Below are 27583 nucleotides of genomic sequence, written 5' to 3'. Positions count from 1 at the left end.
CCCACCCCGCCCCGCCCGCCGAGCCGCCGCCGCGCTGCGCCCCCTGGCGGGACGCGGGCGCAAGTGCGCGGGCGCGCAGCAGGCTCTGTGTGAGTGCGTGTGCTCGTTTATTTTGCCTGGTATTTACTGAGTTTACCAAATACAGCGCAGGTAAAAATGAAAGGCAGGTGGTTCTTTAGAAAAATATACTGGAACAGGTTGCCCAGTGAAGCTGTGGATGCCCCATCCCTGGACGTGTTCGAGGCCAGATTGGATCAGGCTCTGAGCAACCTGGTCTAGTAGAAGGTGCTCTTGGTCATAGCAGCGGGGATTGGAACGAGATGATCTTTAAGATCACGGAATCAATTACATTGGATAAGACCTCTGAGATCATCGAGTCCAACCTATGATCAAACGCTACCACATTAACCAGACCATGGCACTAAGTGCCATAGCCAGTCTTTCCTTAAACACCTTCAGAGACTCTGACTCCACCACCTCTATGGGCAGCCCATTCCAAAGTCTAAACATTCCTTCTGTGAAGAAATTCCTCTGAATGTCTAGCCTTAACCTCACCTGGTGCAGCTTGTCCTCTTCTTCTGTCTCTGGCTGCCTGGGAGAAGAGGCAAACTCCCATCCAGTCCCTTTCCAACCCAAACAGGTCTATGATCCTATGATGTGATGTTTATGTTAGCAGTAGCTATATTAGGAATTTTCTAAAATTTCTTGTGATTAGTATGCTTGAATCCTTACTACACACAAAAGTGTATGGGTGCCCACATAGACAGTATTGGAAGGAATTTTTTACTGCATTGCAAGAGTGATTTTTGACTGACCAATTCCACAGCATAAAGGGTACAGTTCTTAGACTGTAATCTGTTAGTTTTAAAGTCATCATTACGATTCTCAAATGTAAGCAGGCTTCGTAATAGCAAACAGAGCTTATAGCTATAAATTACTTTCAGTAACTGCAAAAAAATAAAGGTGCATTCAGCTTACATGATTAATATTTTAGGCTTTGACTGAGGACGAGTATTTCTAAAATATTTTCAGGGGAAAATCTCATAATATTTATAAATCTTCTACTTGCTGACTTACGTTGACAGCCAATATTTAATGAAGTCTAATTTTATTCTCCAGACTTGGGATAATAATAAAGAGGAAATGCAATTCCTTTTCTCATTAAACTATACCAGGAATTGGTAGATGAAAAATAGTTACTTTCTGGAAAGCTGACAATTTCCACTAGTTTTCTGAGGCGTCAAGTATGACTCTATGTGTCATGTATTTTTAATTAAAATGGTGCACTTAAATTTATTGTTTTCTTTGAAGATACTTCTAAATACCTTTGAGATGTAATTTTTAACCAGGTTGGTCGTGCTTTTGGAGCTATTTAACAGTGGTGAACTTCACAGATGGGAAGTGACTTTCAATAACTGACCATGTGCTTTCACATGCTCCTGCTGCTGCGTGGTTGGATTTCTAAGCTTCCCTTGTGCTGAATTTAGTACTGGCAGTTACAGCTCAGAGGTCCAAAACAGTTCTTTCAAGTTCTCTCATCAACTTTATGTGCAGTGGCAATTGAAAAAACACTGTACATAATTGGAAAGAATATTGAGAACAAGACAGGGGTAGTTGTTTGGGTGCTGTATAAAAGGCTGGTGCAGCCTCAGATTGATTATGGCATCAGTGTTTGCCTTCACAGCTCAAGAGGGATGTAGAGAAGTTGGGAAAGCACTGTGTAGAGATGCCACTGCTATATTACAGCAAGAGCAATAATGACTGGGACTGTTTGATGCAGAGAGAGAAGACAGGGGAGAGGATTGATCAAATTCTACAAAATCATGAAAGGCAACAAAGTTGTTGCTAACCAAACCCCACAGTACGAGAATGAGGAGGCGCAGAAAATTATTCTCTGTGAAGCAGAAAACTCCTAGAACATATTGGCAGCAGGGGCTGGGGACTTGGACACTATCCGTAGGTTGGAGGATGCATTATTCATATTGATGACAAACATATCCACAAGTGGACACTGAAGGAATTGGGTAGGGATGTACCCACAGGGGAAGCACCAGGAAGCAACTGCACTATAGGAGCTCTTCGTTTTTGTACCTCCTGTTACTGATGTTGGAGTCAAAATACTGGATTGGGTCCAGCACTGATGTTAGGTGCACTTGCTCTGTAGGACATTTACCCTCCTTTCTCTGTAATTATTTCACAGCAGAAATGGTGAGAAACTTATAATAGACAATTTTGAATAAATGAAACTCACACCCTGGAAATACTTTAAATTATTCATAACTTTGTAGCCTTGTGTAAGCCTTTGTAACGTCAAAGGCTCTTTTACTAATACTAGGAGTCAATTCTCCTATAATTACATGGGGTTTATGTTTGATGTATGACCTACTTGTCTAGAACAATTTAGCCCACAACATGTACATTGGTTTCTGAAGCAATTTGAAATGAAACCTACCACATGGACTAATTATTTTTCTTCCTTAAAAAAAAGGAAACAAACGACAACAACAACAAAACCCCAAACTACCAAACTCCGAACAGCATGTAGACAGTATAGTCCCATCTTAGAATACTTCAATAAATTCATGCTTTGTAAAAAACCAACAAAATAACTCAGTTGAAACTGTTGACTATTGTCTGCTGTATTTTTTCTCAAAAAATCTAACCTTACTCCATCTTCTTCTTTGGGACTCTCCTACTTGGTTTTGGTAACTATAAGGACTAAGATTACTTCAAAATAATCATGGCTTTGATAATAAATTGCTATAAAAGTAATGTGCAAATTTGCTTTTTTGTTTTCAAGCTTTGCAGATCATGTTTTCGAATAACTCTCTGAAACCACAGACGGTCTTGTGACTTCATGAAAAGTAAACACTTTTAACATTGCAGAAAGACTCCTCTTTTCAAAGTGACAGTTTCTTTCCTTGGTGTCCTTGAACACTGAACATCAACTTCTTATATACTGTAAGGGCGGCATCCTGGATGAAGTGTGCAGTGGTGACAGTGCTCATAAGGTAAGGAAAAGTCACACAGGCGCGTCAGGGTGGACTTACAGTCTCTTGATAAAAGATCTCATGGGAGGCAGTAGAAAACCTCACTCCAGAGCAGCAGCTGCCTGTGCCGAGAGTCTGTTTGCTATGAGTACAGTGTGACAGCATTCAAGAGCTGGATGCATATGGATCGGGAGAAATTCAGGCAGACTTGTAAAGCTGCGAGAAAGGGTGGAGAGGGTTTTTTTCACAAGGCAGGGGGTGAGTAGTGGTGCATGACAAGCCACAGGACACGGTCCCCAGTGCTGGGGAGCCTGCCCCTGTCTCAGCAGAGTCCTCTGCTCAGACTGAACTTTGTAGTCATGATGCACTGACCCCAGCCAGCTGTTAGCCCCGGGGTAGAACCAGAAAAACTGCGGGTTAAAACAGTGATGTTTTAGTAGATGAGGGAAAGAGGAACAACCCCTCTCACCCCCCAAACATACAGACAATCACTCACCATCTCCCACAACAAGACTGCTGATGTTCAGACAGTCTCTGAGCAATGGTCACTTTGGAAAGACTACGCCACGAGTTTTTACTGCCAAGTGTGATGTTATGTGCCATGGAACATCACTTCGGTCGATTCAAGTCGGCTGTACCATCTCTCCCCCTGCCCCAGCCTCTTCCCCACCTCCAGCCTACTTGCTGGGTGGTGCAGGTGAGACATTGAAGAGGCCTTGACACTGTTCAGCAGTCACGAATCCTGAGCACACATCCCCAGGCACAGCCCACAGTTCCTGCGGAGAGGTGCCCGAGAAAGCGGACCCAGGCTCCTCCCGGTGGCGGTGTAGCAGGAAAGCAGGAGATGACAGCCCAATGTTAATACCGAAAAGTCTGGGCATAAGAAAACCCCGTGAGACCAGCCGATTGTGCAGACCTTGACCTTGAGGCCTCGGGACCCGATGGGACTCATTCCTGGGCCCCCAGGCCTGACTCTACCACCAGCAGTGGCCAAGCCGGTGGGCGCAGCAGACTCCGGGACATCTTTCCGCCACTGCCTCCCAGGGCACCGTGGGGGCCGAGCTGCTGGATCCTGCTCTTGGGTCGCAGCAACCCCATGCAGTGCCACAGGCTTGGGGAGGAGTGACTTGAGGGCTATTCGGCGGAGAAGGGTTCTGACAGCCAATATGAGAGAGCAGTGTGCCCAGGTGGCAAAGAAGGCCAGTGACAGCTTGGCCTGTATCAAGAATAGTGTGGCCAGCAGGACCAGGGCAGTGATTGTCCCTCTCTACACAGCACCTCGAGTGCTGTGATCAGTTTCTGGGCCCCTCACTTTGAAAAGGACATCGATGTGCTGGAACGTCTCCAGAGAAGGGCAACAAGGCTCTCGAAGGGTCTAGAAAACATGTCTTATGAGGAGCGGCCGAGGGAGCTGGGGTTGTTCAGCCTCGAGGAGACTAAATGCTCTCTATGTAAATGCTCTCTACAACTCCCTGAAAGAAGATTTTTGGGGTTGGTCTCTTCTGCCGGGCCTACTGTGACAAGATTAGGGGGAATGGCCTTGAACTGAGACAGGAGACATTCAGATTCGAGATTAGAAAAGTATTTTTCACTGTTAAGGTGGTCAAGCACTGGAACAGATTTCCCAGCGAGGTGGTGGAGTCGCCATCCCTGGAGGTGTTCAAGAGGCGTCTGAATGTAGCGCTGGGTGATGTGATTTACGGGTTACAGCGGCAGTGCCGGGTGGACGTTTGCTCTGGATGATCTTAAAGGTCTCTTCCAGCCTTGCTGAGTCTGTGATCCTGTGACCCGACGATTCCACGCAGGCGGCGCTGTGGCGGCGGGCGGCGGCCCCGCGCCTGCGCCGGCGGGAGAGCGGCGGCTTCCTGCGCCGTGCGTGGCGCTGCTCCGTGCCGGCATGGCGGGAGCCTTCCTGATGGAGATCAGGCGGGGGACGCAGAGCGCGCTGCTGGTTATCCGGTAGTGCGGGGGCGCTGCCGCCCGCCGCCGCTCGGGCCGTGCGGGGCAGGAGGGGGGCGCGGCGGGTCTGGCTTTCGGCGTCATTAGCCTTCAACGGGGGGAACGGGTTGTGTGCGGGCGTCTCTCTCTCTGCCTATTCGGCTCGGCACAGCCCGGGATACTGTGCAAATAAATTTTTCCTGAGAACGGTGGATTGTTTCTCTCGGCTGCTCCTCGTTCACCGCGTGGATCCCGGGGCGCGACTGGGGCTGCGGGGGAGCTGCAGGCCGGCCTCCTTACAGCAGCCGCGCGCCCCGACAGTTCCTTCCCGAGGCATACCCGTTGCTTTTCCTCCGCAGCGCAGCGGCGGAGCTCCCCAGCGCGCCGGTGGAGGTTTCGGTGTGCGTGGATTCCCTGGAAGTGAGGAGCGGCGGGAGCTGCGAAGCGGCGGCGCTGCCGGCAGGGGTCAGGCTGGTGCCGTCCTCGTGCCGCGGGCTCCGGCGCCTGCGCGGGGACGGGCTGCACCTGCGCGTGCGCCTGCGCGGCCCGCCGCCCGCCGCCGGTGAGGGCCGGGCGGGGCAGGGCCGGGGCCGCCGGTGGAAAACGGGGAGGGTGAGCTGGAGCCCGGCGGGTTTAATAAGTGAGATAGGCTGTAAGGTGGGGATTCTGTAGAGCAAGCACCTGGAACTGTCAGCTTTAGAAACTGAACGTACAAAAACGACGTAATGAAAGGGAAACGCGGTGTATTGGGGATCTGCTCGTGCTTCCCCAGAGTACTTCAAAATTATTTGCTTTCTCTCCTGTTCCGCGTTTGGTAGCTGAAAATCGTAGAATCATAAAATGCTAAGGGGTTGGAACGGACTTTAAAGATCATGTCGTCCCAACTCCCCGGTGCCATTGGCAGGGATACATCCCACTAGACCAGGTGGCTCAAGGACTTACCCAACCTGGCTTTGAACACTGCCGGGGTTGGGGCATCCACAGCCTCCCTGGGCAGCCTCTGCCAGTGTCTCACCACTCTCACAGTAAAGAATTTCTTCCTAATATCTAACCTAAATTTCCTTTCTTTCAATTTGTACCCATTACTCCTCATCCTACCAGTAATTCAGTAATCTGATTCATCCAGGCAATTAAGACTGTGCTTGTCCATCCCTGACCACTTAATCATAAAGGATTACGGGTTTGTGTTGGGGCTCATTGTTCTCACAGCTGGGGTTTCAGAGGTTAATGTCACAGGTAACATCTGCAAAGTTGCCTTCTTTATTTCCGTGATGCTAATTCAGGTCTAGGATGTGTTTGCAATAAGTAGAAAGCACGGTAGTACAGCTGTTGCTTTCTTTCATCCTGGCATCCAAGCTCAGTATGTTTAGATTCATTTCATACGATGTGGCACAGAAAGATATATTAAATAACACTTAATTGCCATTCTGAGTGTATAAAGTAGAAAAGGATGATAAAATATGTAAAATACAGTAATGACTTCAGCACCAGAAACACATTGGAGTACTCTGGTGATATGCTGAGATGGCATCTGTACATTAATCTGTAATTATGCATGTGCTGTGACAACTCAATTATACTAAAATTATTTAATGTGTCCTATTAACGAGACATTCAAAAGACCAATGATGAAGTTTTAAAACTCAACCTTGGAAAGTCATGCTAGTGAAAAATAAGTATGTGAACCAGGTGGTAATCAACGTATGTATTGGGTAGTCATAGTTACCCTTTGATGTTTTATGTTATTATGCAAAATAGTTGAAATTCTGGGACCTTTTAAAGTACTTTTCTCTTATGGTTGAATCCTAAATTTCAAATATTGAATGTCAGTGCTGAGAGTATACTTTGATTCTTAAGTATGAGAAAGTGGGTGATGCAAAGCGAATTCATACGTAGAGCTAGGCTTACAGTTTTACTTTTCTTCCACTTAATGTTATCGACTAATTTGAGGAGGCTTTTATAGCTTCTTTTTTTACTTTGAAAAGTTGTTTGAGCTGCCTTTTGTGAGACCATTTTTGCTCACTGTCTTTTCCTGGACTGGTTCCACAGTGGTCGATTCTTACCTGCCTAAAAATGTAAAACTTGTGCCTCTCCCTGCTCCCCATCCTGACTATTTGTGTTACCTACGGGTGTGTCCCCTCATATTGCAGATACACTGATTATCAGAAGTATCATTACAAAAGAGTGGCATTGAATTTTGATTTTTATAATCTCTGCAATGATGCCAATATATCAGCTCCCGTTCTGGAGAGGATTTGCACCTTGAAATAATTATTCACATGTACAGTTCCTACTCGGTAATATGGGGCATGAGGTGGAGGTAACAAGTTTTTCCTGAATCTAAATACTTGCTTCTGCAGGTAAAAAAAATAAAGTTGTGTTTAAAATGTCAGCATTTTGCTTTGTCTGTTAGATTTATCCCTTTTGGTTTGAGGTATTTGGCAGGATTTTTTTGTACAAGTGACTGAAAATGTTACACAATTTTGAAGATTAATATATTTCCTTCCATGTGTAGATGTGGTTTGTCCTTTGAGGGAAAGCTTGAAATCCAACAAGAATTACATCTTTTATTGTCAGTCCTGTGGTGACATCATAGTAAAAGACCGGTGAGTACTGCAGTGTCTTGTATTTATACCAATAAATGCCATAGTGATTGGTATTCACATTATTTTGTTACTTAAAAACAGCTAAAAAGGTATTTCTTTTGAAACTCCTAGACAAGAACACATTTGAAGCACTACAGATGACAAAAAGCAAAATTACCTGAAGCAGTTTTTAACTGTTCATTCATTTACTTCTTGATTTCTTTCTTCCTCTGTACTTCAGGCATCCTTTTCAGTTCTTTTCAGTCTCTTATAAATTTCCTTCAGTCATCATGCTGTAATTATAGAGTGGCTGCTCAGAATGGGGATATTGACCATAGCTTCCTTTTGTCTGTTAAGCAAAGCCTGCCTGCACATAGTTCAGGGATGCTGAATCTGGGAAACACAGCAACTGTGTCTTAGCTGTGTGACTCAGCCTTATCTCTGTTCTTTACAAAGTCTGGAGAGTGAATGAGAATTTAATAAAAAGATGCTGCATTGTCTAGCTCTTCTGATGAACAATTTTGACCGCTTCAGCTGAATATGTAAGAATTGTTAGAGATGCACTTAGACCTTTTATGATCTGTGTGGCTCCTAATACTCAAAACCATAATACCAAATGTGTTTCATTCTCTAAATTTCTATTACTTTCTTGTCATAGGTATGGATTTATGGCTAGCCTGAATGTAACTGAATGAGGATTTCTTAACTTTCTCTCAGAAAGTCTAGTAATAACTCTTATTTTGATACATTTGTAAACTGGTGAAACTTCTAATTTCTAGTCAGTAACATTTGCTTTCAAAACATATTGCACTTTTATATTTGCAGGACTGAGTGGGTGTTTTCTTGAATTTCAGCACATCAGATTCATATGCATGCCATTTAAATCTTTTGGTTCTGCATCCTGTAATGTGACACAGGCAGAATTTTTGAGAAAGGAAAAAGAATGCATGTCCATAGCTTTTCACTTGGCATTTCTCCTTGCAGGGTGCCTCTGAGCCCCTTGAATGTTCACACCAAAAAACTTAAGAGTAGAAGAGTGGAGCTGCTAGTGTATCCAACACCTTCTGTTCCAGCATTTCCAACAGGAAGAGAGTAGCATAGTCAGAACTTCTAGCTACAGAATTCATGTGTTCCTCTCTCCAGGAAGAGTTAAGTATGACAGTGACAGCAGAGGTGGAAGGATTGAAGGGAAATTGCGGAACTGTGTGGAAGAGAACTTACTAAAGTCTGAGTTACTAGGAAAGGGTCTGTAATAAGAAAAACCCGAGATCTAGAAAATCATACCTTTAAAAAGAAATTGAAGTAAATGGGATTTAGTTTAGATAAGGTTGTGGAGAAGACATAAGATTCTTCCCATATCTAGGAAGTTGCTGCAAATAAGGTGGCAGTAATCTTCAGCTGAAGGAAGAGGAATCTAGGTTAAAATGGAAAAAGAAACTAAACCAACAAACCACTCCAAACATATTCTGAAGCTCATTTTTTTACTGTTGGAAAGCCTTTACTGCATAGGAAGCCCTTCTTGTAAACATTAGATTAAGAAAGGTACTAGGAATAGTTTAAATGTAAGTAATCCTTCCTTGGTGCACAAAAATTGACTCTCTACATTTTCTGAAATCCTCTGCCTCAGTCTGTTTCCTTCCATAAATCTGATAGCTCTTCAGAGGTTAGGGTTATGCTCTTTCATTCTTTTCCATTACCCTCACATTACCCACGTTAGAGGAAATTACTAGATTTTTTTTTCTTCCATCATGCAAGAGCTGCAAAGAATTAGGGATACTTTCTTTTTTCTTTCTCTCCTTCCAATTGGGCTAAGTGTACCTCATATATAAAATAATTCTGTAAGACTTTATTTCTGTCATGAAAAAATTCATAAAACCTTGTGGTGGGTGGATGCCAGGTGCCCACCAAAGCCGCTCTGTCACTCCCCTCATCAGCTGGACAAGGGAGACAAAATGTAATGAAAGGCGTCACAAGTCCTGCCAGGAAACGTGTTCCAATGTGGGCTTCTCTCTCTCTCCATGGGTCCAAAGATTCTGCCAGACTTCCCATGGGGCCACAGCCTCTTTTGGGCATCCGTCTGCTCTGGTGTGGGGTTGTCCATGGAGGGCATCCATCTGCTCCACCGTGGACCTTCATGGGCTGCAGCAGGACAGCCTGCTTCACCGTTATCTTCCCCATGGGCTGCAGGGAAAACTGCTTCAGTGCCTGGAGCACCTTCTCCTCCCCTTCTTCACTGTCCTTGGTGTCTGCAGAGCAGTTGCTCTCAGATTTTCTCACTCTTCTGACTGCAAGATGTTTTATCCCCCCATATTAAATACATTTGCAGAGAGGCGCTAGCACTGCTGATGGCCTCATCCTTGGCCAGTGGTGGGTCTGTCTTGGAGCTGGCTGGCATTGTCTGTATCTGACATGGGGGAAGCTTCTGGCAGCTTCTCACAGAATCTATCCATGAAGGCCCCCTACTACTAAAACCTTGCATGCAAATGCAATACAGGGGAGTGGTCACAGCAGCAAGCCTGCTGGAGTTCAAGAAGCATTTGGACATGGTATGAACCTTCGGGTTGTCTTGTGCAGGGCCTGAAGTTGGATGCAATGATCCTTGTGGGTTCTTTCCAACTCAGAATATTCTATGATTCCATGATAATGATTTGTACTGCACAAATATTGCACTGAAAAACTCATGGCAGGGGAAATCTAATTGCACTTTTCCTACATAAGTAGTGTTAAGCCTGACAATTATCTGTCAAGCTGGGCTGTCCCAAGATTTTTTAATAAGTAAATAAGGGAGACTGCAGTTAAAGAAATGCAGTTGTTTTTCTCTGATGGAACTGAACAGTCATATGTTTAAAATTCTAAAGCCCATTTTACTTCCAGTTTTCAGTATTTTCTGTAGACAATGATATTACTGGGCATTAGTTAATAATGACATTAGGGGTTACTTTTCTTAATCCAGTCTTACAGAGGTCTCTATGGTCAAATACTTACCTTATCCTGGAAGATCATTTAAGAGTTATATCTTTATGGCAGGGCTCTTACAGACTAGTGCTGAACTTCAAACTTTTAAAAAATAAGTTCCTTACCTACTCTTCTGGTTGGAATCTGAGAGCTGTCTACAGCAGGAGATTCAGCCTGGGTGGATTAGACACTTTCAGGAGACAGCTACTCTTAGAGGTCCCAACTTAAGAACTGTTTGTTGCTCTCTGACTGTGAAGGCAGCCTGGGTGACTATCTTCAAGTAGAAACTCAGTTGTTATTAGGAGCAAGTTTGGGGAGATAAGTCACCCTGTTTTCTAGGTTTTATTATGTTATTTAGCAGCCTCAATTTAGTCAGTACCTAGTAAACCTCAAGTTGGTTTTGTTTGTTTGTTTTTTTGTAAAGCTCCATTTTTATTAGTGTTGCATTTTTCCAGTTCTGGTGATCCTGGATATGGCTTCCCACCTATGAGTGGCAAAAGCCTAAAATACAGTGGAAATGATCTATTTTCTGTACAGCTCAGAGTTAGGAGGAGTCTGTTTAGGAAATTCCTACTGGTTGGAAAAACTACTTTTGTTGGGAAAGAAGTGAAGATCTTGATGCTGTAGACTGTGAAAGTAAAGAAACACTGATGTAATGAAACAGGACAGCATTAGTCTGCAGCTTAAGGTAATCTCTGTCTTTTTTTTGCTCTTGTGAAAACATTTCTGAGCAATACCAGCTTTGAATTACTTTTGTGTAAAAAGCAATACAGGAAGACTTTTTTTGCAGTGTGAATCCAGGCACTGGAACTAATTGTAAAGGTGGATGAAGAATCAGTTATTAGGCCAACACCAGAACTAAACTCGCACTTTGGCAGAACTGAGTTTTATCTCAAGCAATATATAAGACCACAGAAAATGAAGACAGACATGGGTAGTGTTGAGAGGTGATCTTACCTAGGTTTGGTAAAGCTGGGTCAGAGGATGAGTTATTCCAACTTTCATCTGCAGGTGGAGCAAGCAGAGTTTAAAATGTATTTTCTATCTAGAAAAGAAGGATTTTTTTTAAATAAAAGATTTTTCTTTCACCCACTGAACAATTCAGAACGGCCAAGAAGCTGAAGTGGGAAAAACTGACATCTTCAGAAAATGTTAGTCTGGGAACTGCAAGAAGGGGAGGATGCCTAATTGTTGGCTTAGCAGCTGTGATTTTATTTGCAGAGTAGCACCGTAAGCAAAGTTGTATTTGCAAGTTTTAAGTAAGGAGTAGAATCAAGAAACTCTGTTTAAAGGTTTCAGGCGGCAGCTGAAGAAATAGTCTAACAAAATGAAAGCATTCAAGGAAAGTAGGCAGAGAGCAGAAAATGCAATCGCAATACAACTGATAATGAAAGTAAAGAAGTATTTCAGGAAGCAGTATCCTTGGTCCATACAGCTACCTGGGAGAAAGGGATTTGCCTTTTTAGTATATGACTTCTGAAAGTTGGATCTGAGTATTCGAATCTAAATTAAGATTGAATTATCCTTTGTTTGTGGTTTTGTTTGTTTGGGTTTTTTAATGAAGATGTACTGTGGTATTTTTGTCAGGTTTTAGCTTTTTCAGGTCTGGTATCTGAAACAAAGGACATGCTGAGTCTTGCTGTGGCATGAGTCTGTGTCTGTTGGTTTTACATCAACATTTGGTGCAAGGGAACTTTACAAGAAGTAATAATAAATGTAATTGTAAATGCTCATTGTCATATTTTTCATGACTAGGTAGAACTGCTTTATTTTTGCCTTGTGATTCATTTCAAGAGAGGACTATGCCAGATTCTGCCTTATAATCATTGGAGATTTACCCTTGGAAAATGCCTCATCACAGACTTGGCAGGAAACTCAGCCATTGCTTTCTCAGAATTCCCCCAAAGAAAGTGCCTTTGGCTGAAAAGAGTCAAGCACCTCCTTTTGAGAAAATGCCATACTTCCCCCACTATTTGTAGGAAGCCTAAACTCTCTTTTAGTGTCTTAGAAATGAATTATAACATACTGAAATATTTGTCTCTTCTTCCCTTTAAGGAAATTTCTCAGAGTTCTTCCTCTACCAAGTGAAAACTGGAGTGATTTAGTTGAAGAGTGGTGCTGTCACCCTGACCCCTTTGCCAGAAGCACTTTACACCCTCAGCGTGGTGACTGTTTTCTTGGAGACACTTTTTTTCTGTTGAATTCAGGAAGTGAATTACATGTGCCTGAATCTCCTGTGTGCTGCTCAGAGGCTGGACAACATGTTTCTCAGAGTGGCTCCAACTTGGTAAAGTATTTTCTTCAAATAATTCTTAGGTGCACTTTTTTGGACTTTTTCATTGTAAAGTGCTTTTTTTGTTACTAGTTTTATTTAATTTGTATGTACTACAGAACTGTTTTGAAGGTCATAGGGAGTTCTTGACATTCAGCTGTGCAGAAGCCAGAAAATATTCCAGGCTATGTTTTACATTTTCTAAATCTCACACCACAGTCTTGATATTGACCTTCATATGCAAGTAGAACTTTGTGCTATAAACAGAATTAGAAGCTACTTAATTATGTAGTTCTAAACCCAGATATTTTCCCCTGAAATTATCATGAGTGAAGGACATCAGAATTTAGTAAGATAATAACTGTGATGGGTTAGATGTTTGTTAAAGGATAGTGGAGCAAAGAATGAGGTGGAAACTGAAGTAACAATTATTTTTTTTCTCACACTGTGACTTGAGGCATAATCATTAATATGATCAAAGAGAAGTGTGATTTTTTTCTCTTCTGCTTCTTTTTTTTTTTATTTTTAGAAAGACTTGGGAATATCAGAATGTGTACTTTGGGTTTAGATCTGGCTGTCTAACGTTCTTAAAGCATATTAAGGAACTTGAATTTGTTTGACTTCTCTGTCTAGTGAAAGGAACCTGCCATCCAATGTTATTGCTCTTCATGTTGATGTTTCTGAGATGTTCCAGGATAAGATGGATTCATCAACCAAGTCTGTAGGAAGAGGGCTGTCATTTGGCTTAGAAACATCAAAATTTGTTGTTGCCCAGAGAAAAAACCATTTTTAGGGGTGCTGATGTTTCAGTGGTGGGGTAAAACCCATGAAGAATGACAGTTCAGTGCTTTACTCTTGGGCATCTAGCACTTGTATAAAAGTTCAAGCAATAATCTTTTCTGCTGCCAGAAGAACATCCAGGAACTCAGTTCACCAAAGCCTACATTTCCGTAAAGCCTTTTCTGATAATCTACTGCTTGTCTGCATTTGTGCTGACAGAGGCTGGGCCTACACATGTTGTATTTTCTCCCAATACCAAGTATTTAACTGTCTACGTTGCTGCCTTGGCAATTTGTATCTCTAACAACTGATGACTTATTATGTAGAGATTTCCAGCATGAAACATTTAATCTCTTGAGAACTAACACCAGAGACCCTGATTTCTACCTGCTACTTATAGTGATATGTATTATCCTCAGTAAGAGTCACCGGGATTCTCGCAGTTCAGGGGTTGCTGGTACAATGCTCCAAGTGACCCCTCTGCTTGGGGAGCAGTTCTGTCCTGTGGTCCCTATCTGCAAATCTTGCAGCTGTGATCTCCTGGGTTTCTTGTTCCATTGTTCTTTGAAAAGCAGAATATGTGAAGAGGAAAATAAGGACTGATACCCTGAAAGGGTATCAGCATGGCAGAAGCAGATTAATTTGGCTTAACTCTGTGTCAATGGAGTTATTTCTTCTGAGTTTTCTTAAGAAGGAGGTGGAGTAGATGATTCCAAATTTCCAAGAAGACAGTGTTTTCTGCCAGAGGTTGCCAAAATGAATTTTCGCAGTTCAGTAATCTTAAAAGAGATCTTAGAACAACAGGAATAAATACGGGAAGAGGCAGGGTGCATGGAGTTCATATTGCACACTTCTTCATCAAAGGGAATGTTTGTGAGAAAAGGATTGATTTGAATGAAGAAATGTAATAAAAGGATGTGGAACAAAGATGTTATTGAGATGTGGGTCAAACCAGGATGACAGCAGAACTTTTGAATGAGGGAGGAGGCTGTTTTATGTCAGAGGCATACAATAGTAGTTTAGCGTGATGAATTTTCATGTTTGCTTCCTTATACTTGCATTGAAGTTGAGAATTTGTTCCTTGTTTGTGTCAAATCCCTTTTTCTACATCTTTCACACTTGCAATGAATTCTTATTTCTGTGTTTGCTTATTCCCAGCATCACTCAGTTGCCAAGCAAATGAGCAAAGCTGTTAGATCCAGCAGAACATGGACTAATAAGGAAAAAAAACCCTTATATTGAAGCAGAAAATTCTTCCATAATATGAGTAATAGAAAGTTACAGGCAAGACAGATTGCTATTGGCATAAATGTTCTCATTTCAGAGAATATTGTTGCAGTCTGCCCCAGTATGAAAGTTCCTTTTTAATTGCATTGCAGTTCTTTGGAAAGTGTTTACCTATGACCAAAATAGTAGCAGAAAAGTACCAGAGATGCTTAAACAATCTTTTGCAGACTCCAGTGGGACCAAGACAGCATCCGTCCACTGCAAACATATTTTTCACATCTATTAGTCTTCCAGTGTAACATAGTTTTTAAATGTCACATGGTCTTGCAGAATCTTAATAGTATCTCTTGGGGAAAATACTTTTCCTGACACCATATCAGGGATCCGTAGGAATAGAAACAGAAAATATTAGGCTTGTGATCTACCTGCATCTGCAGATTGCCAGCAGCTGCAAGTTGTCAAATAGATATATTGATTTAATTAGTTGAGCTAAAACTATCCCTTTTTCCTTTGAAGCATGATACAACGAGTTAGTGATGTTTTCTAGGCACACTTCTCAGTCAGCACCTGTAACTGTAGTCAGAAAAAAAATAGTCAAGTTGTAGCTTTCAAGGAAGTACTGTGTATTCTGTACTTGTACTGTGCAGTATTTGTACCAGTCTCAGACACTGGCTTATGCAAAACCTTGTCTGTTTATCCTTGTTTTTCACACTGATGAAGTAATTTCACTGTGTATGTTTGAGAGGAGTAGCGAGGTAGGAACTGAGAAAGGGGATAACTGCTTATGTATGAACCAGATGATTTTCCTGATCTCCATAACAAGGGGACTGCTGTTCCAACATAGTCAGCTCTCAGGCTTTTAGTTTGATTCTCTGTTTTTGACCATTATTCAGGTTATATATATCTGTACTGTTTTCAGAGCTCTAATGTGCTACACCCAGGTTAATAAGCCCGCACAGAACTAGTTCTGAAGCTTAGACTTTGGATTAAAGTAAGAATTGTGCTTACTTGTTTGATGTATTGAATTTAAATATTAACACTGTAATTAGTAGGAGTCTTAGAGGGTGGATTTCATCTAGAAATGAGATCTTTTATAAAGGGCAGTAATAGATGCATAAAGCTGAGATAAATATTCAGTGATGTTTTGGAGAGTGTAGAGACTCTTTGAACTAGATGTTGTTATCCATATTTTTCGTTTTTAATAAGCCATTGTTGACATTGCTTTCTCTGAATTGATGAAGAGTTTTTAAAGTTGTGTATACTTTTAGTATGAAAAATGCTTTCCTGTAGTAAGTACCGAACTATATTATGCATCATGTGACAAATGCCTTCCTTTTTTTTTTTTTGATACAAGACAGGGTTAGAATTTCATAGCATGAGCTCTGAGAACATATGTTTGTTTTTTTTCTGTTCAGCTTTTCTTAAACATTTAAGATTTTATGTATCTCAATGATACCCCTCAGTTTTCTGTCTTCCATGTGTTCTCCTGTTACGTGTGTTTTTATGCTGCATATGGAAACTGTTTTGCACTTCTGACAATTGTTTTTATTGTTAATACCTTTTCTGTATCTGCTAGAATTGAGGGAGAAGGGTTGTTCAAGAACAGAATCCACTGCACCTTTCTGGAATATCATGCTGTGTTGTGTACTTCAGCTGTTTCCTAGTAACTCAAAATAATCTGCAGACGTTTTCTGCTCTCTGCTGAACATTAAACTGGTATTCAACTCCTATAAAACTGTCCACAATGGCTAGAACTTGTTACTGAGTAATGGTAGTCACATTGCCGCATACTATTTTATGTATGTATTATGGAGTACTTCATTTCAGATGCATTATTTCGCCCTTAGCAAAATCGAATTTAGCTTATCATTTTATCATCCAGTCACTCAATATTACAAGATTCTCCTGTTAGCTATTACAGGTTGTGCTGTGTGGATATACTGCCAGATTTTAAAATGAGTATGAAACTTGCTAGCAAGTCCAAGTGTAGAAAGCTGCAGTAGTGAAGGCAAATATGTGTTCATGTGAACATAAAGAGGACAGAAATAAGTAAAATGTTCACTATCCGCTCTGTAAATTATGTTACAGTTACGCATTCCTTTTTCAGAATATCTGAGTAACATTTAAATGATATTTCTTTGTCCTACAGAAGTCAAAAGAAAATACCAGAGTAATTTGTAAGCGCTGCAAGACAATGCTGGGAGAAACAGTTTCATCAGGTATGAGATGTTCAAACAAAACTAGACTTGACTACATCAGCCATTGAACACTGAACACAGTGTTAAAAACACTGAAGGAAAGTAGCTTGTCAATAACATGCAGTGATGATTCCTGTGTGTTTGTCTCATTCCCTTCTGGAACAGATGAGGTTGTTGCTTCCAGCGTTAGACCTTGAAAGTGACTTTTAGCATGATTCCAGTTTACTAGAAATCCCAGTAAAGATGGAGACTTGAGAAATTACAAGTTACTTATTTTCCTGTCAGTTCTACAGAATAAGTGAAAGGAAAATTCAGCACTTGATCAGCACAACTTGAAGCTGAAGATTGCTAACAGTCAGCCTGGTTTTGTGGCAAGGAAGCTTTTTCAAAGAAACAGGTTGTGTCTTATCCAATGATGAACTGATGGAATTATCGGTTTAAAAGCTGTAATTATATTTGATCAACAGAGTTTACCTGAAGTGGTGTAAAGATGAGTGTCTGGTTGTTTTTAAAATTCAGCTACTAATGGAAGAGAAGCAATGATAAGACTGTTATTAGCAGGTTCATTCTTTCATTCTCCCTCTACTTCACTGCATCAGTCACTGTGAGCCTGCCTCAGTTCAGAGATCTGGTGAATACAAAAACTTCTCAGAAAATGCAAAGCCCATTTAAGAAATGTCATAAGGAGAGACAAGACAGAAGATCTTCTGTTACAGAATGTTCTGATTGTCCTGTACAGGAATCTGAACAATACAGCCTTAAATGAAACAAAATTGAAGGTACAGTGTTTGAAAGCCCACAAAGCAAGATGTGACTTTGGGAAGGGAGCGCTTGGAAAAGAGTATGGATAACAAGGTCATGAGTAATAGATCAGTGGGAATGGGAAAAGGCAAACAATAGAGATGTGCAGGGATTTGGTATGGACTCTGCACTTGGCTGAAGTTAGATAGCATATCCATTGTTTTGACCATGTTTCTTCAGTACTGTAGGAAATTTTGGTAGAGTTCAGAGAACAAAAGAGATGTATGGTGTAAGTCTAGGCAGAACATCTCTGTGAAAAGAGACTAGAGAGCAAACTTGACTGTCATGCTTTGGTGCTTCCTCATGAGCAGGTATCTTGAAGATAAAGAAGGATTAGAGCGGTGTAGCTGTGGAGGCCAAATGCGGCTTTGAGATTCCCCCATCGGCTATTCCTTCCTCCAACTCTATCCACATATACTCGTATGATTTTTTCTTGGGAAATCACACCTTCTGTGTCTCTATAAGCAAACATCTCCTGAATTCCCAATACCCTTGTAGCAGTAGCAACAATTCCTTACTCGGGTTAATGGCTGAGGAACTAGAGGGGCTGAACAGTCTTTTCCCCCTGTCTCCAAGAACTCATATAGCATGGAGCAGACTTAATAAACTTAGAGGTAAAATATAATTTCCTAACAGTGAAGATAATTTAAAAAGTGTAGTATTTACCTGGAGAAGGGATGGGATTACCAAGCCCTTTGGAGGGTTTAAAACAGATTAAACGTCTTCCTGAAATGTTTGCTTTCATCCAGTTTTAATGGTATGTGTGGACAGACATCAGATTAAACCCTTCAGTCCTTAAAACTTGTGGACCAAATGAATCTTCCAGTTGTTCACATGCTGAGGCTTAGTAGAATTTCTTACTCTTAACCTGTTTTGCTGGCCCTCTGGTTAGGCTGTATTTGCAGCATAGACCCAGATCTTCAATATGATCATCTTTGACCTGACTTTATAGAAGGGGTTTAAATTATGTCCTCAAACACTTCCATTTAGTGTTAAAAGCTGTCTTAGTGGAGCTTTTGATGAACAGTTACATTGAAATTCAGAATGTATGCAGTGTTAATGTTGAGTGAGTGTGATTTTTGGAAAGAAGTTCCATTCTGTTCTTTGAGCAAAGAAGAAAATTATTCCCCCGTGTGAGCTGTTATTAAAACTGTCTCTTGTGATTCACTGCAGCATTACAAAGCAGCAGAGGGTACTAAAATACTTATGTAAGCTATGCTGATCTCAGTGCTTTAGGAAAGTTCTTTCAATTCATCTTTCAGGTTTGGCTTGAGCTCTTGCTTGCTTGGTTTCGAGATGATTGTTCCCAGCATTCAACAAAGATCAATATAAATGAGAAATTGCTGATCTTGTAATTAGCTTGGAGCAGTTTTCTTCAGGAGGCGTAGGTTTTTTGGTATGGTTGCTTCTACTCCTACAAACCCAAGCAAAATATGATTGTCTGCCGCACCTCTTAATTGACTACTGAACAAATGTTTAATTAGTATAGTGATATGGTGACTTACAGTCTAATCTTGAAAAGTTGGTTATTCTATTATATTTGAAAAATGTTTTTGTCATTTTAGATACCATTAAATATTATGTCACTGAGGTGATTATTCAACTAGCTGAGGAAAGTTTCAGTCCAACACCAAGGTAACAAAAAAATCAAATAATTTCCTCAAGTATTTATGTTTTAGAAAGGATGCTAGAAATGTTCTAATGTTGTAGTTTCTTGAATAATTACATCTGATAACAGAGTGCAATTTTATGTAATCATCAGAGAATCAAGCATCGTAAGGCAAAGTAATGTGAATTCACTCGTACAGTTTTGTTTGCTCATCTTTGTGTGTGATGCTGGAGATAGATTGTGTATAATTTGTCACAGTGTCTCACTATTCAGGTGATAAGCCAAAATAAAATACATATTTATTTCAAACTATTTAAGTTTGCACAATGTCTGGTGACTAATTATGGAAACAGAAGTTTATGTTGTGTAAAGTTAAATTAAGTAAAGCTTGAAATGTTTAATTGGAGGCTTTCGAATTTTAAAGTAATTCAGTTTGAATTTAAGACTAAGATGAAAGAAAACTTGATCTAGCTACCTGGTATCACGTACAATGGTTTAATGACAGTTCTTTCTTTTTGTGAATTATATTTGAAATATGTGCGTCATTCTGAACTTTGTGTTCATATGCGCAAAACATAATAGGGAAAAGCTTCTATTCAGCTTTTGACAATTGGTGTTGGCCAAAATAAAGGATGTGGAGCAATTTAGAATCCTGATCTATTAAAAAATTCGTGTTTCAGGAAATAAAAAGTTCTCTGGTTTTGAGTGAGAGGAAGAAAAAGAAGCCCCATCTTTCAGTAAAATGTGGTTGTAGGATGTAGTGGAATTAAGTATGAGATACTCATTTACCTGTAGTGCATAGATATGAATCACTGCCTGTATAGTTGTTTTGAAAACATATGATATGTGGTTAATTCTTAAACAGGTCTCAATTTGTACAGAGCATGGTTGCTCAGTGTCTTTTGGAATTATCCTCTGCTAAAAGCACGTTTAGATTCACCATAAAAGGAGATAATGGAAAAACCTATATTCTGGTAAGTTTTTAAGTCTTCATCTTCCTGACTTTCTTTCTAACCTACACATCCCAGTTCCTAAAATATTTATGCAGTTCATTATTGTAAGTTTAAAAAATTAACAAATTCAAATTCTTGAAGTGGTTCTGAGGTACAGCTATTCAAGTAAGAACATCCCTAAATGTTTTAATCTAAGGAGATGTACACACAGAAATTTTATTGATACGGTAATTAAAGTACTACAGATGCACCACAGGTAGCACAGAAATAACACTATTTTGTATCCAGAAAACGTGGAAAGCTTAAGTTTTAACTTTTTGATACATATTTCACCTTCTTGCTCCAGCGCTTCTTTCCTTTAATCACCACAAGTGAATCAAATTGTATAGCATCCTTCACAAGCATTGTCTCAAGTCAGCAGGGGCTATTAATGTAGTCAAGACATTGCATTGCGAAGTGAAGTGCAAACAAAAATAAAATTGCCTATTATACTTAATGTTCTAATGCTGTTAAACTTGGTTAAGCTTGATATTTAGATGGTGACAGCTAGATTCCTCAAACTTTTAAGATGGATAGGAGTTACCTTAGTACGGTACACTTATTATAACCAGGGATGTTTCCTTTTATTTCTGAACTAAATATAGGTGTAGAATTTGTATTTTTGCAGTTTATAAAAATAATTCATAGACACGAAGATAAAGAAATACATGATTATAGATTCCTGCCCTGGATAAACTCATAAATGCACTTTCTTGAGGCAATCTAATTACATAAACTGTTTTATATATGCATTGTCCAAGTTCTGTAATTTTGGAACATCCGGATGCTGAGGAAAGTGTATATCTGTTGCTTTTAAATAAATTTTAGTGCCAAGGCAACATTTGTACTACCACTGAGAAATATCTCTTCTGTGATGATAAAATGAAGGTTTCCTGAGCAGACCCGTAATTATCATTATATATTATCTTATTGAGGAGTCATTAAAAATCATTGTGATTTTTCCCTTGTAGCTTATCTGTTCCCAAGTTAAGTAAAATTCTGGTGCTTAAGTTTAGTAGCTTAGATACAGCAAACTGGATATTTTTTAACAGAAAAATCACTTTATTTATTATTCTTAGCTCTGAGCTGCATTTTTGCCAATGTATTGATTAGAGGAGCAGGCTGAATTAGATAGGCACTGGCTTCTGATTGACATCTCTTCATTTATATTGGTTAGTTGTTAGTTTTTTGCAGGTGTTTTTAGTATTTAACATCAGAAAGCCCTTACACCTGTCCAGAGTGAGGTTCTGGCTACTGTATACACATCAACAGCTGTTTTGGAGTCATGGTTTAAGTTTTTGGACTCAGAGGCCTTGTGGACACAAGTATAATGTAGCTCTATTTATATTAATGATTATCAACAGCTAAACAGTAAAACGTGGGTGCTTGAGGCTGTGAGCACACAGCCAAGTTACACAAGTAGTCTCATCACTGATGCATCATGAACCAGCTGTCCCACTTGTTTGTTTTGATAATGAGCCAAAGATTCTTGTTCACAGTGTTTGTGCTTACCTACATGAATACACAGAGCTTAGACTGTGTATGTGATAATTAAGGTTAAGGTTTCTCACAAGTATTTTTAATTTTTTTTAAACCACAAGTATTATGTGTACTTGTTTTCCTCATTTCCTCTGTATGCATCACTTAGTGTTACCAATTACGTTATTTGCAGATATCATAACATGAGTTTCCATTGTTTAAGTTACACATACTCTGTTGTTTAAGCTATAACTACTTATATATATATACTTATGTTGGTTGTTTTTTATTTTTTATTTTTAAAGGATGTCAATAAACAAAATTTTCTTTGTTTCAAGGGAAAAATGTGGTACATACAGATGTCCTTATCTGTCCTAACTATACCTCTGCTGTCTTCACATTTGTGAATCACTTACTTCCTCTCTTTGCTCCACTGTTGAAGGGTTCCCTGCCTTGTAGTTGCATGACTTACAAGCTAAGAATAAGAGGAGGACAGCAAACTGATAGTTAGATAGGAGAATGCGAGCAAAATGGTACATTATTAGTCAGCATAGCAGCATCTCAACAGATACCTATTTTTTTCTGTACTGTCAAAAAGTGTGGCTTTGAAAGAGGTAAAGACGTAGTTTTCTGGTTAGATACAGGGAATTCATCTCATGGATGGGATCAACATCATAAGACCCAAAAAGATTACATCTGTGAAAATCAAAAAGTGTGCAGTAGTTTGGACTCTTTGAATACTATCTCCAGTCTTTCAGTATTGAAGGAAAGATGTTTTTTGGAGTGGGATTACACTGTAAAGTGCCTTGAAAGTAAAGCAGCTTGTATTTCAGGAGTGAGCAGAGAGGGAGTGGGAAGATATCCCAAGAAAATTAATATGTAACAAAATGGGAGAGACTTGTCAGTCTGGTTATTGTCCATGTCTTGAAGGGGGCATGAGCAGAACAGGTTTGCATTTGTTAAGATTGGAGATGGGATGGATGTTGCAGTGGTCAAGAAGTGAGATAATGAGAACCTTGCTGAGACTTAGCTACCCAGCTCTCTTAGAGAGCTTTATTCTTTGTGAAATATGTGGAAACCGCATCTTTACCTGAACAGTCTTGAGTGTGAAAACAAAATAGCTGTAATGAAAGATGTTTATGTAAGTGACCTGTGTGGTGATGAAGCTAATACTAATGTCTGCAATAACTAAGAAAGAACTAGCAAGGAAGAATAAAAGACTTGGTGGTTTTTGTTTTTTTTTTCATGTTAAATTCAAATTGATGCCTAATTGTCCACAAATTGATGCTGGAGACCCAGGCTGAGATATAGGGAAACTGATCACACAATCTAAATTGTGGTATTTCCCCTGTTTGGTTCAAGTCCCATGAAGTATAACTGGGATAGATTTGTTACAACTTTTCTCCAAAGAACATCTTTTAAGTCTCTTGACAAAATGATTTGAAAAAAATAAAAAAAAGACCAAAACCCCCCAAATACTTTTTTTTCTGATTCTGTAATTTCAGAAAAGGTCATCAATGGCATTGTGAATGAATTCTAATCTTTATGTATTTATTTTTCTATAGAGATTCTTTTCTTACTGGAGTTAATGTGGAAGGAATTTGGTTGTGCAAGCTCTGCTGTACAAAGAGGTAGAAAGGAAGGAAAGATTGCACATTGTGAGTAACATAGTTGAAAGCGCAGATCAAAATACGGAAATGTTTTAGCCAGAAATAACATATATAAACTGCTTAGAGTCAACACACCAAGCCTGGGTGAGTGATTGTTCACTCAGACTGAAAACAAGACCAAAAGAGAATTCATAAATGAAGAAAAGAATAAAAATACTGCCTAAAGAAGTAAATGTAGTTCAGAAGTTGATTTTTCTCATGGCCAGGAATCCTTCCACCCCCAGAGATTAATTTGCTTTCTCTGTATTGTATGCTAAATTATTAATAGAGATCTGTTGTGTTGCTGTTGAGACAAAGACATTCATACAAGTTGTAGAACATGATTGTCAGATGCCACATGTCGACACTTGTGGTAGAAAGAAGTGCTTTGCAGATGGACTATGTTGCAAATGAAACACTTTGGTTGCTTTCCCTACAGAAGATTGTAGGAGGATTCTGAAAGGAGCAGACAGCTATTGCTACATTGTTCCCTTGTCTAGTTTGAAGGATATTCCCCTTCTGAAAAGCATTCCAGGAAGCTCCTTCCGCATGGAATTGTTAGAAATTTCGAGAGGAAGAAACTCTGTTCAGTTTGTGTTGGCAGGGGCCTGTGTTTTTTCGCCATTTTCTCCCAACATCTCTTCAGCACTTGGCTTTAAGAACCTTGTGTAATGGTCCTAGCTAATGAGGTATATTTTGCAGTTTAGGCTATAAATGTGTACAGTGAGTTACCAGAGCAAAACTGATGAACAACCACTTGCAAAACCAAGTGCGGTTGCTTGTCGTCATTCATGTGCATATGCTGAAGTGATTCTGCTCCTCCCATCCCCTCCCAAGATATCTTTATCAATATATCTCACTCCTTCTTTATGAAGCTTCCACTGTAGTGTTCTGAGCCTTGGGCTCTGATAAATTGTGACTGTCACATTCAATTACAACATATACTATGTGTCCTGTTAATGATGGCTTTCTCCCTCCACAGGGGATATCTTGTGTCTGCTACCTAACATCATGTAACTTGTTTTACTTGAAACTGATTAGATCATGAGAAGCAGACGATTGCTCTCTAGTGAGCACTACTGTATAAATCCCATTTTCTATGATAAATATTTCATATATAAACATTTCATACAGGCACCGGATTTGTAAAAATTGATTTCCATTGTTAACTTGGATCACTTCACTACTGCAGGCTGTGAATTAAGGAAAAGCCTGACTTATTTGTATGGTGTTCAGCAGGAAAGCCCTGGATCCAAGTCAGAACACTGATACCAAATCACACAAAGATTAAATAAGATCCATAATGGGATGCAAAAGGTTCCGATTTCTCAAAACTCCCCAGTAAATATCCCTCAAATCGATGTGAGCAAATAGTGCTGAAGAATGCCATTCCCCTTATGAAATTCGATGAAGATTTATTTTCCAAGTGAGGGTCTGTTGCACCTGTTTGTAAATCCCACCATTCCTTTTAGACCATCTTAATTGTTGTCTTTTTCCTTGCATGTGTTAGCTCCATACAGTCGTAACTACCACACTTCTTCTAAAAATCCTCAATTTTTTGGCGCTTCAGTGGACAATCTTTCAGTTCCCTATCTTCAGCCCTCAGTTGCTCAACACTATATGCTTGACTATGCCTAAAAAAATATGAAATTGGAGAAATAATACATCTGGTACTGAAAGAGACGACTTGGGACTCTTTCTTTTGTTCCTGCCAAAGGGAATGTGCTACAATCACAAAAAAGGCAGCTTCAGAGTAATGATCTTAAGAGTGACTGATAAATCAGTATTGTATTACCCTTTTTTTCTCCACTAGAAGCTGTGCAGACTGTGCTGAATAATAAAATATCAATTTATGTCTGTTAATACTTTGTTAGAAACTTTGTAAGAATGTGGCTTTAGTATTAGCTGATTTAGGGTCAGAGTAAAGTAACAAATTGAAATGTATGTAATCTACAGTAAAATTAATTATTTCTTTATTTATAGATATGGCTTTTAAATTCTGACACATTGCTGGTAGAGTCTTTAGGAAGTTTGTCCTCCCACAGCATTTTTACACCATTTGGAGATATCCTCATGCCTAGCTCTGGACCAGTGGGAACCTGGAATGCTGTCAAAGTCCTTTACCAGCCATGCATTAAATGCAGGAATAAGGAGTAAGTACAACCTTTTTTGAACTCAGATTCTGGTATTTATTTGCTTTGCATTAGTATTTCTTTCATGTTCTTTGGACAGTCTTGTTAATCTCAGATATAAACCTCTTTGAATTTGTATATTTCTTAAAATATTTTTTAAGCAAAATGCCAGAAGAGTAGTATTTGGTTGCTGTTACAGCCACAGAGAATCTGGTTGTTAGATTTTTTGCACTGTAATATTAAAATATAGACCAAGGAGCTTTGTTGTTTCTAAAGGCACATGTAGGTAACTTAGGTATTAGTGTTTAAATTTAATTTGCTTTCAGCTCATTGATGATGTTATTTCAAAAAGAAGCAAGGCCCTGGGAAAAGGGAAAAGAGAAGAGGTGAGGAAGGTTTGAAGTACAGTGTCATAAAAATGTTTTTCTTGGATATATCTGAGTGTACTGGAGCCCTCATAAAGGAAACATTTGATTTCAGCAAGCTTTGAGTTCAACATTATGAAAAATATACATTGCCTAACATGTTAAAGCCCCCATCAGTTGGAGAGCAACGGTAAGAGAATGTTGATTAAACAGTGGCTCCAATGTTTGCAGGTGATGGAGGGTGAGTATGATTTAAGCATAATTTACTGCTATTTTTTTGTGCAGTGATAGAAAAGAAAGCATCGGTTTGTGTAAATCACACTTAAATAGTGGTTTGTTGTTGTTGTTTTTTCTTTAAATTTTGGAAACTAGGTGAAAGATTTAAATATGTATGGATGAAGACATTCACTCCAGACTCAGTCAATACACAAATAATTTATAGCCCAAGACCTCATAAAAGTACAACAGAAATGTTTTCTCACACAGACAAGCAAACGTGTGTATGAATTTAATATTTTTGTAGGAGAAACATTCACTGTACAAGTGTGTGTGATTCATTAGAGTGTGTTTATCCTGGGTGTTGCCAAGTGTATTCTTTTTATATTTCAAACAGATGCAGTGTTGAATAGCTGAAATGAACTCTGACAAATGGAGAGATGCAAAATTTTAGTATTTACAGGAAAGGTCATTCTACTTTATTAATGCTATTCATGTAAGAGAAAAGAAATATCTTTATTGATGTAATAGCTTCAGAATGTGGCTTTGGAAAACCTTCATGATGTAAATGTTATTTAGTGATCCAAAATACATCCTTAAGTATTATCATTTAAACTGCTTATTCTGACAATGGGAGATATTTTGCAAGAACCTGTCTAAAATGAAAGATATTTCACTTGCTACTCTTAAGTCTTACGGAAGTGTAGCTTATGGTTTTGTTTTCCCAGTTTCATTTCTTTATCACTGAAAAAACTTAATAACTTTAACACACGTTCAACTACTCTGACATGTTATTGAGATAAAAGTCATCTACTTAGTCATTTTCCTAGCATTAGAAATGCTTTTCTTGAATGGAGTTCTCAGCAGCAGTATTTTACTGTGAGATTTTATTCAGTTCTTTCTATTTCCACAGACAGACTTGTTAGAAATCACTTTTTTTCCAAACATTACTTTGTATTTGTCTTTGGGATTTTGCAGTGAGTATAAGGAAGAACTGAGGTTTTAATTCTCCTCTGACAGTAATTGGCATTTTCTCTATCCAGTTCCTGGACAAGTGAAATAACGGAAGAGAAAGAAAGGAGGATTCTTTTTAAGCTTCAGAAACCAAACTGTTGGTTTAGTATTGTTTTTCCATTTTTATATTTCTAGGAAAGGGCAGTGAAAAAGACACTAGCACTCCAATCTGTTTCCACAAACTCATTTACCAGTTGGCCTCAAGTACCACCCATATCTGTGCAATCAGACTGAAGTCCTTCTATATTGAACAGGAATGTAAACACAGCAGAAGCAAAAACATCACAACCAGTATGACTTATTTAATGTGATGTGTTTCCGTGTAGAACTCACATATTATTTCCAGAATTCTGAACAAAGTGTCTGATTTCTTGAATAGTG

The 27583-nt window shown here is 39.5% G+C and overlaps 1 protein-coding gene across 6 annotated transcripts in view; it reads left to right on the top strand.

The window, feature by feature from the left end:
* Positions 1-4826: 4826 nt before the first annotated feature.
* UBE3D (ubiquitin protein ligase E3D) overlaps positions 4827-27583 on the top strand; it is a 163607-nt gene continuing 140850 nt past the window's right edge. For all 6 annotated transcript variants that reach the window (XR_004239438.1, XR_004239439.1, XM_032104913.1 and 3 more), the window contains exons 1-8: positions 4827-4949; positions 5288-5490; positions 7444-7534; positions 12524-12755; positions 16897-16966; positions 19312-19381; positions 20221-20329; positions 25459-25628. Coding sequence is in view for 4 of the 6 variants with exons in the window: in XM_032104913.1 (XP_031960804.1) it covers positions 4888-4949; positions 5288-5490; positions 7444-7534; positions 12524-12755; positions 16897-16966; positions 19312-19381; positions 20221-20329; positions 25459-25628 (1007 nt within the window). In the remaining 2 variants the exon portion in view is untranslated. The remainder of the gene's footprint in view (positions 4950-5287; positions 5491-7443; positions 7535-12523; positions 12756-16896; positions 16967-19311; positions 19382-20220; positions 20330-25458; positions 25629-27583) is intronic.

The sequence above is a fragment of the Corvus moneduloides genome, chromosome 3 (genome assembly GCF_009650955.1).
Source record: "Corvus moneduloides isolate bCorMon1 chromosome 3, bCorMon1.pri, whole genome shotgun sequence".
Taxonomy (NCBI): Eukaryota; Metazoa; Chordata; class Aves; order Passeriformes; family Corvidae; genus Corvus; species Corvus moneduloides.
This window is presented reverse-complemented; position numbering and strand designations above follow the sequence as displayed.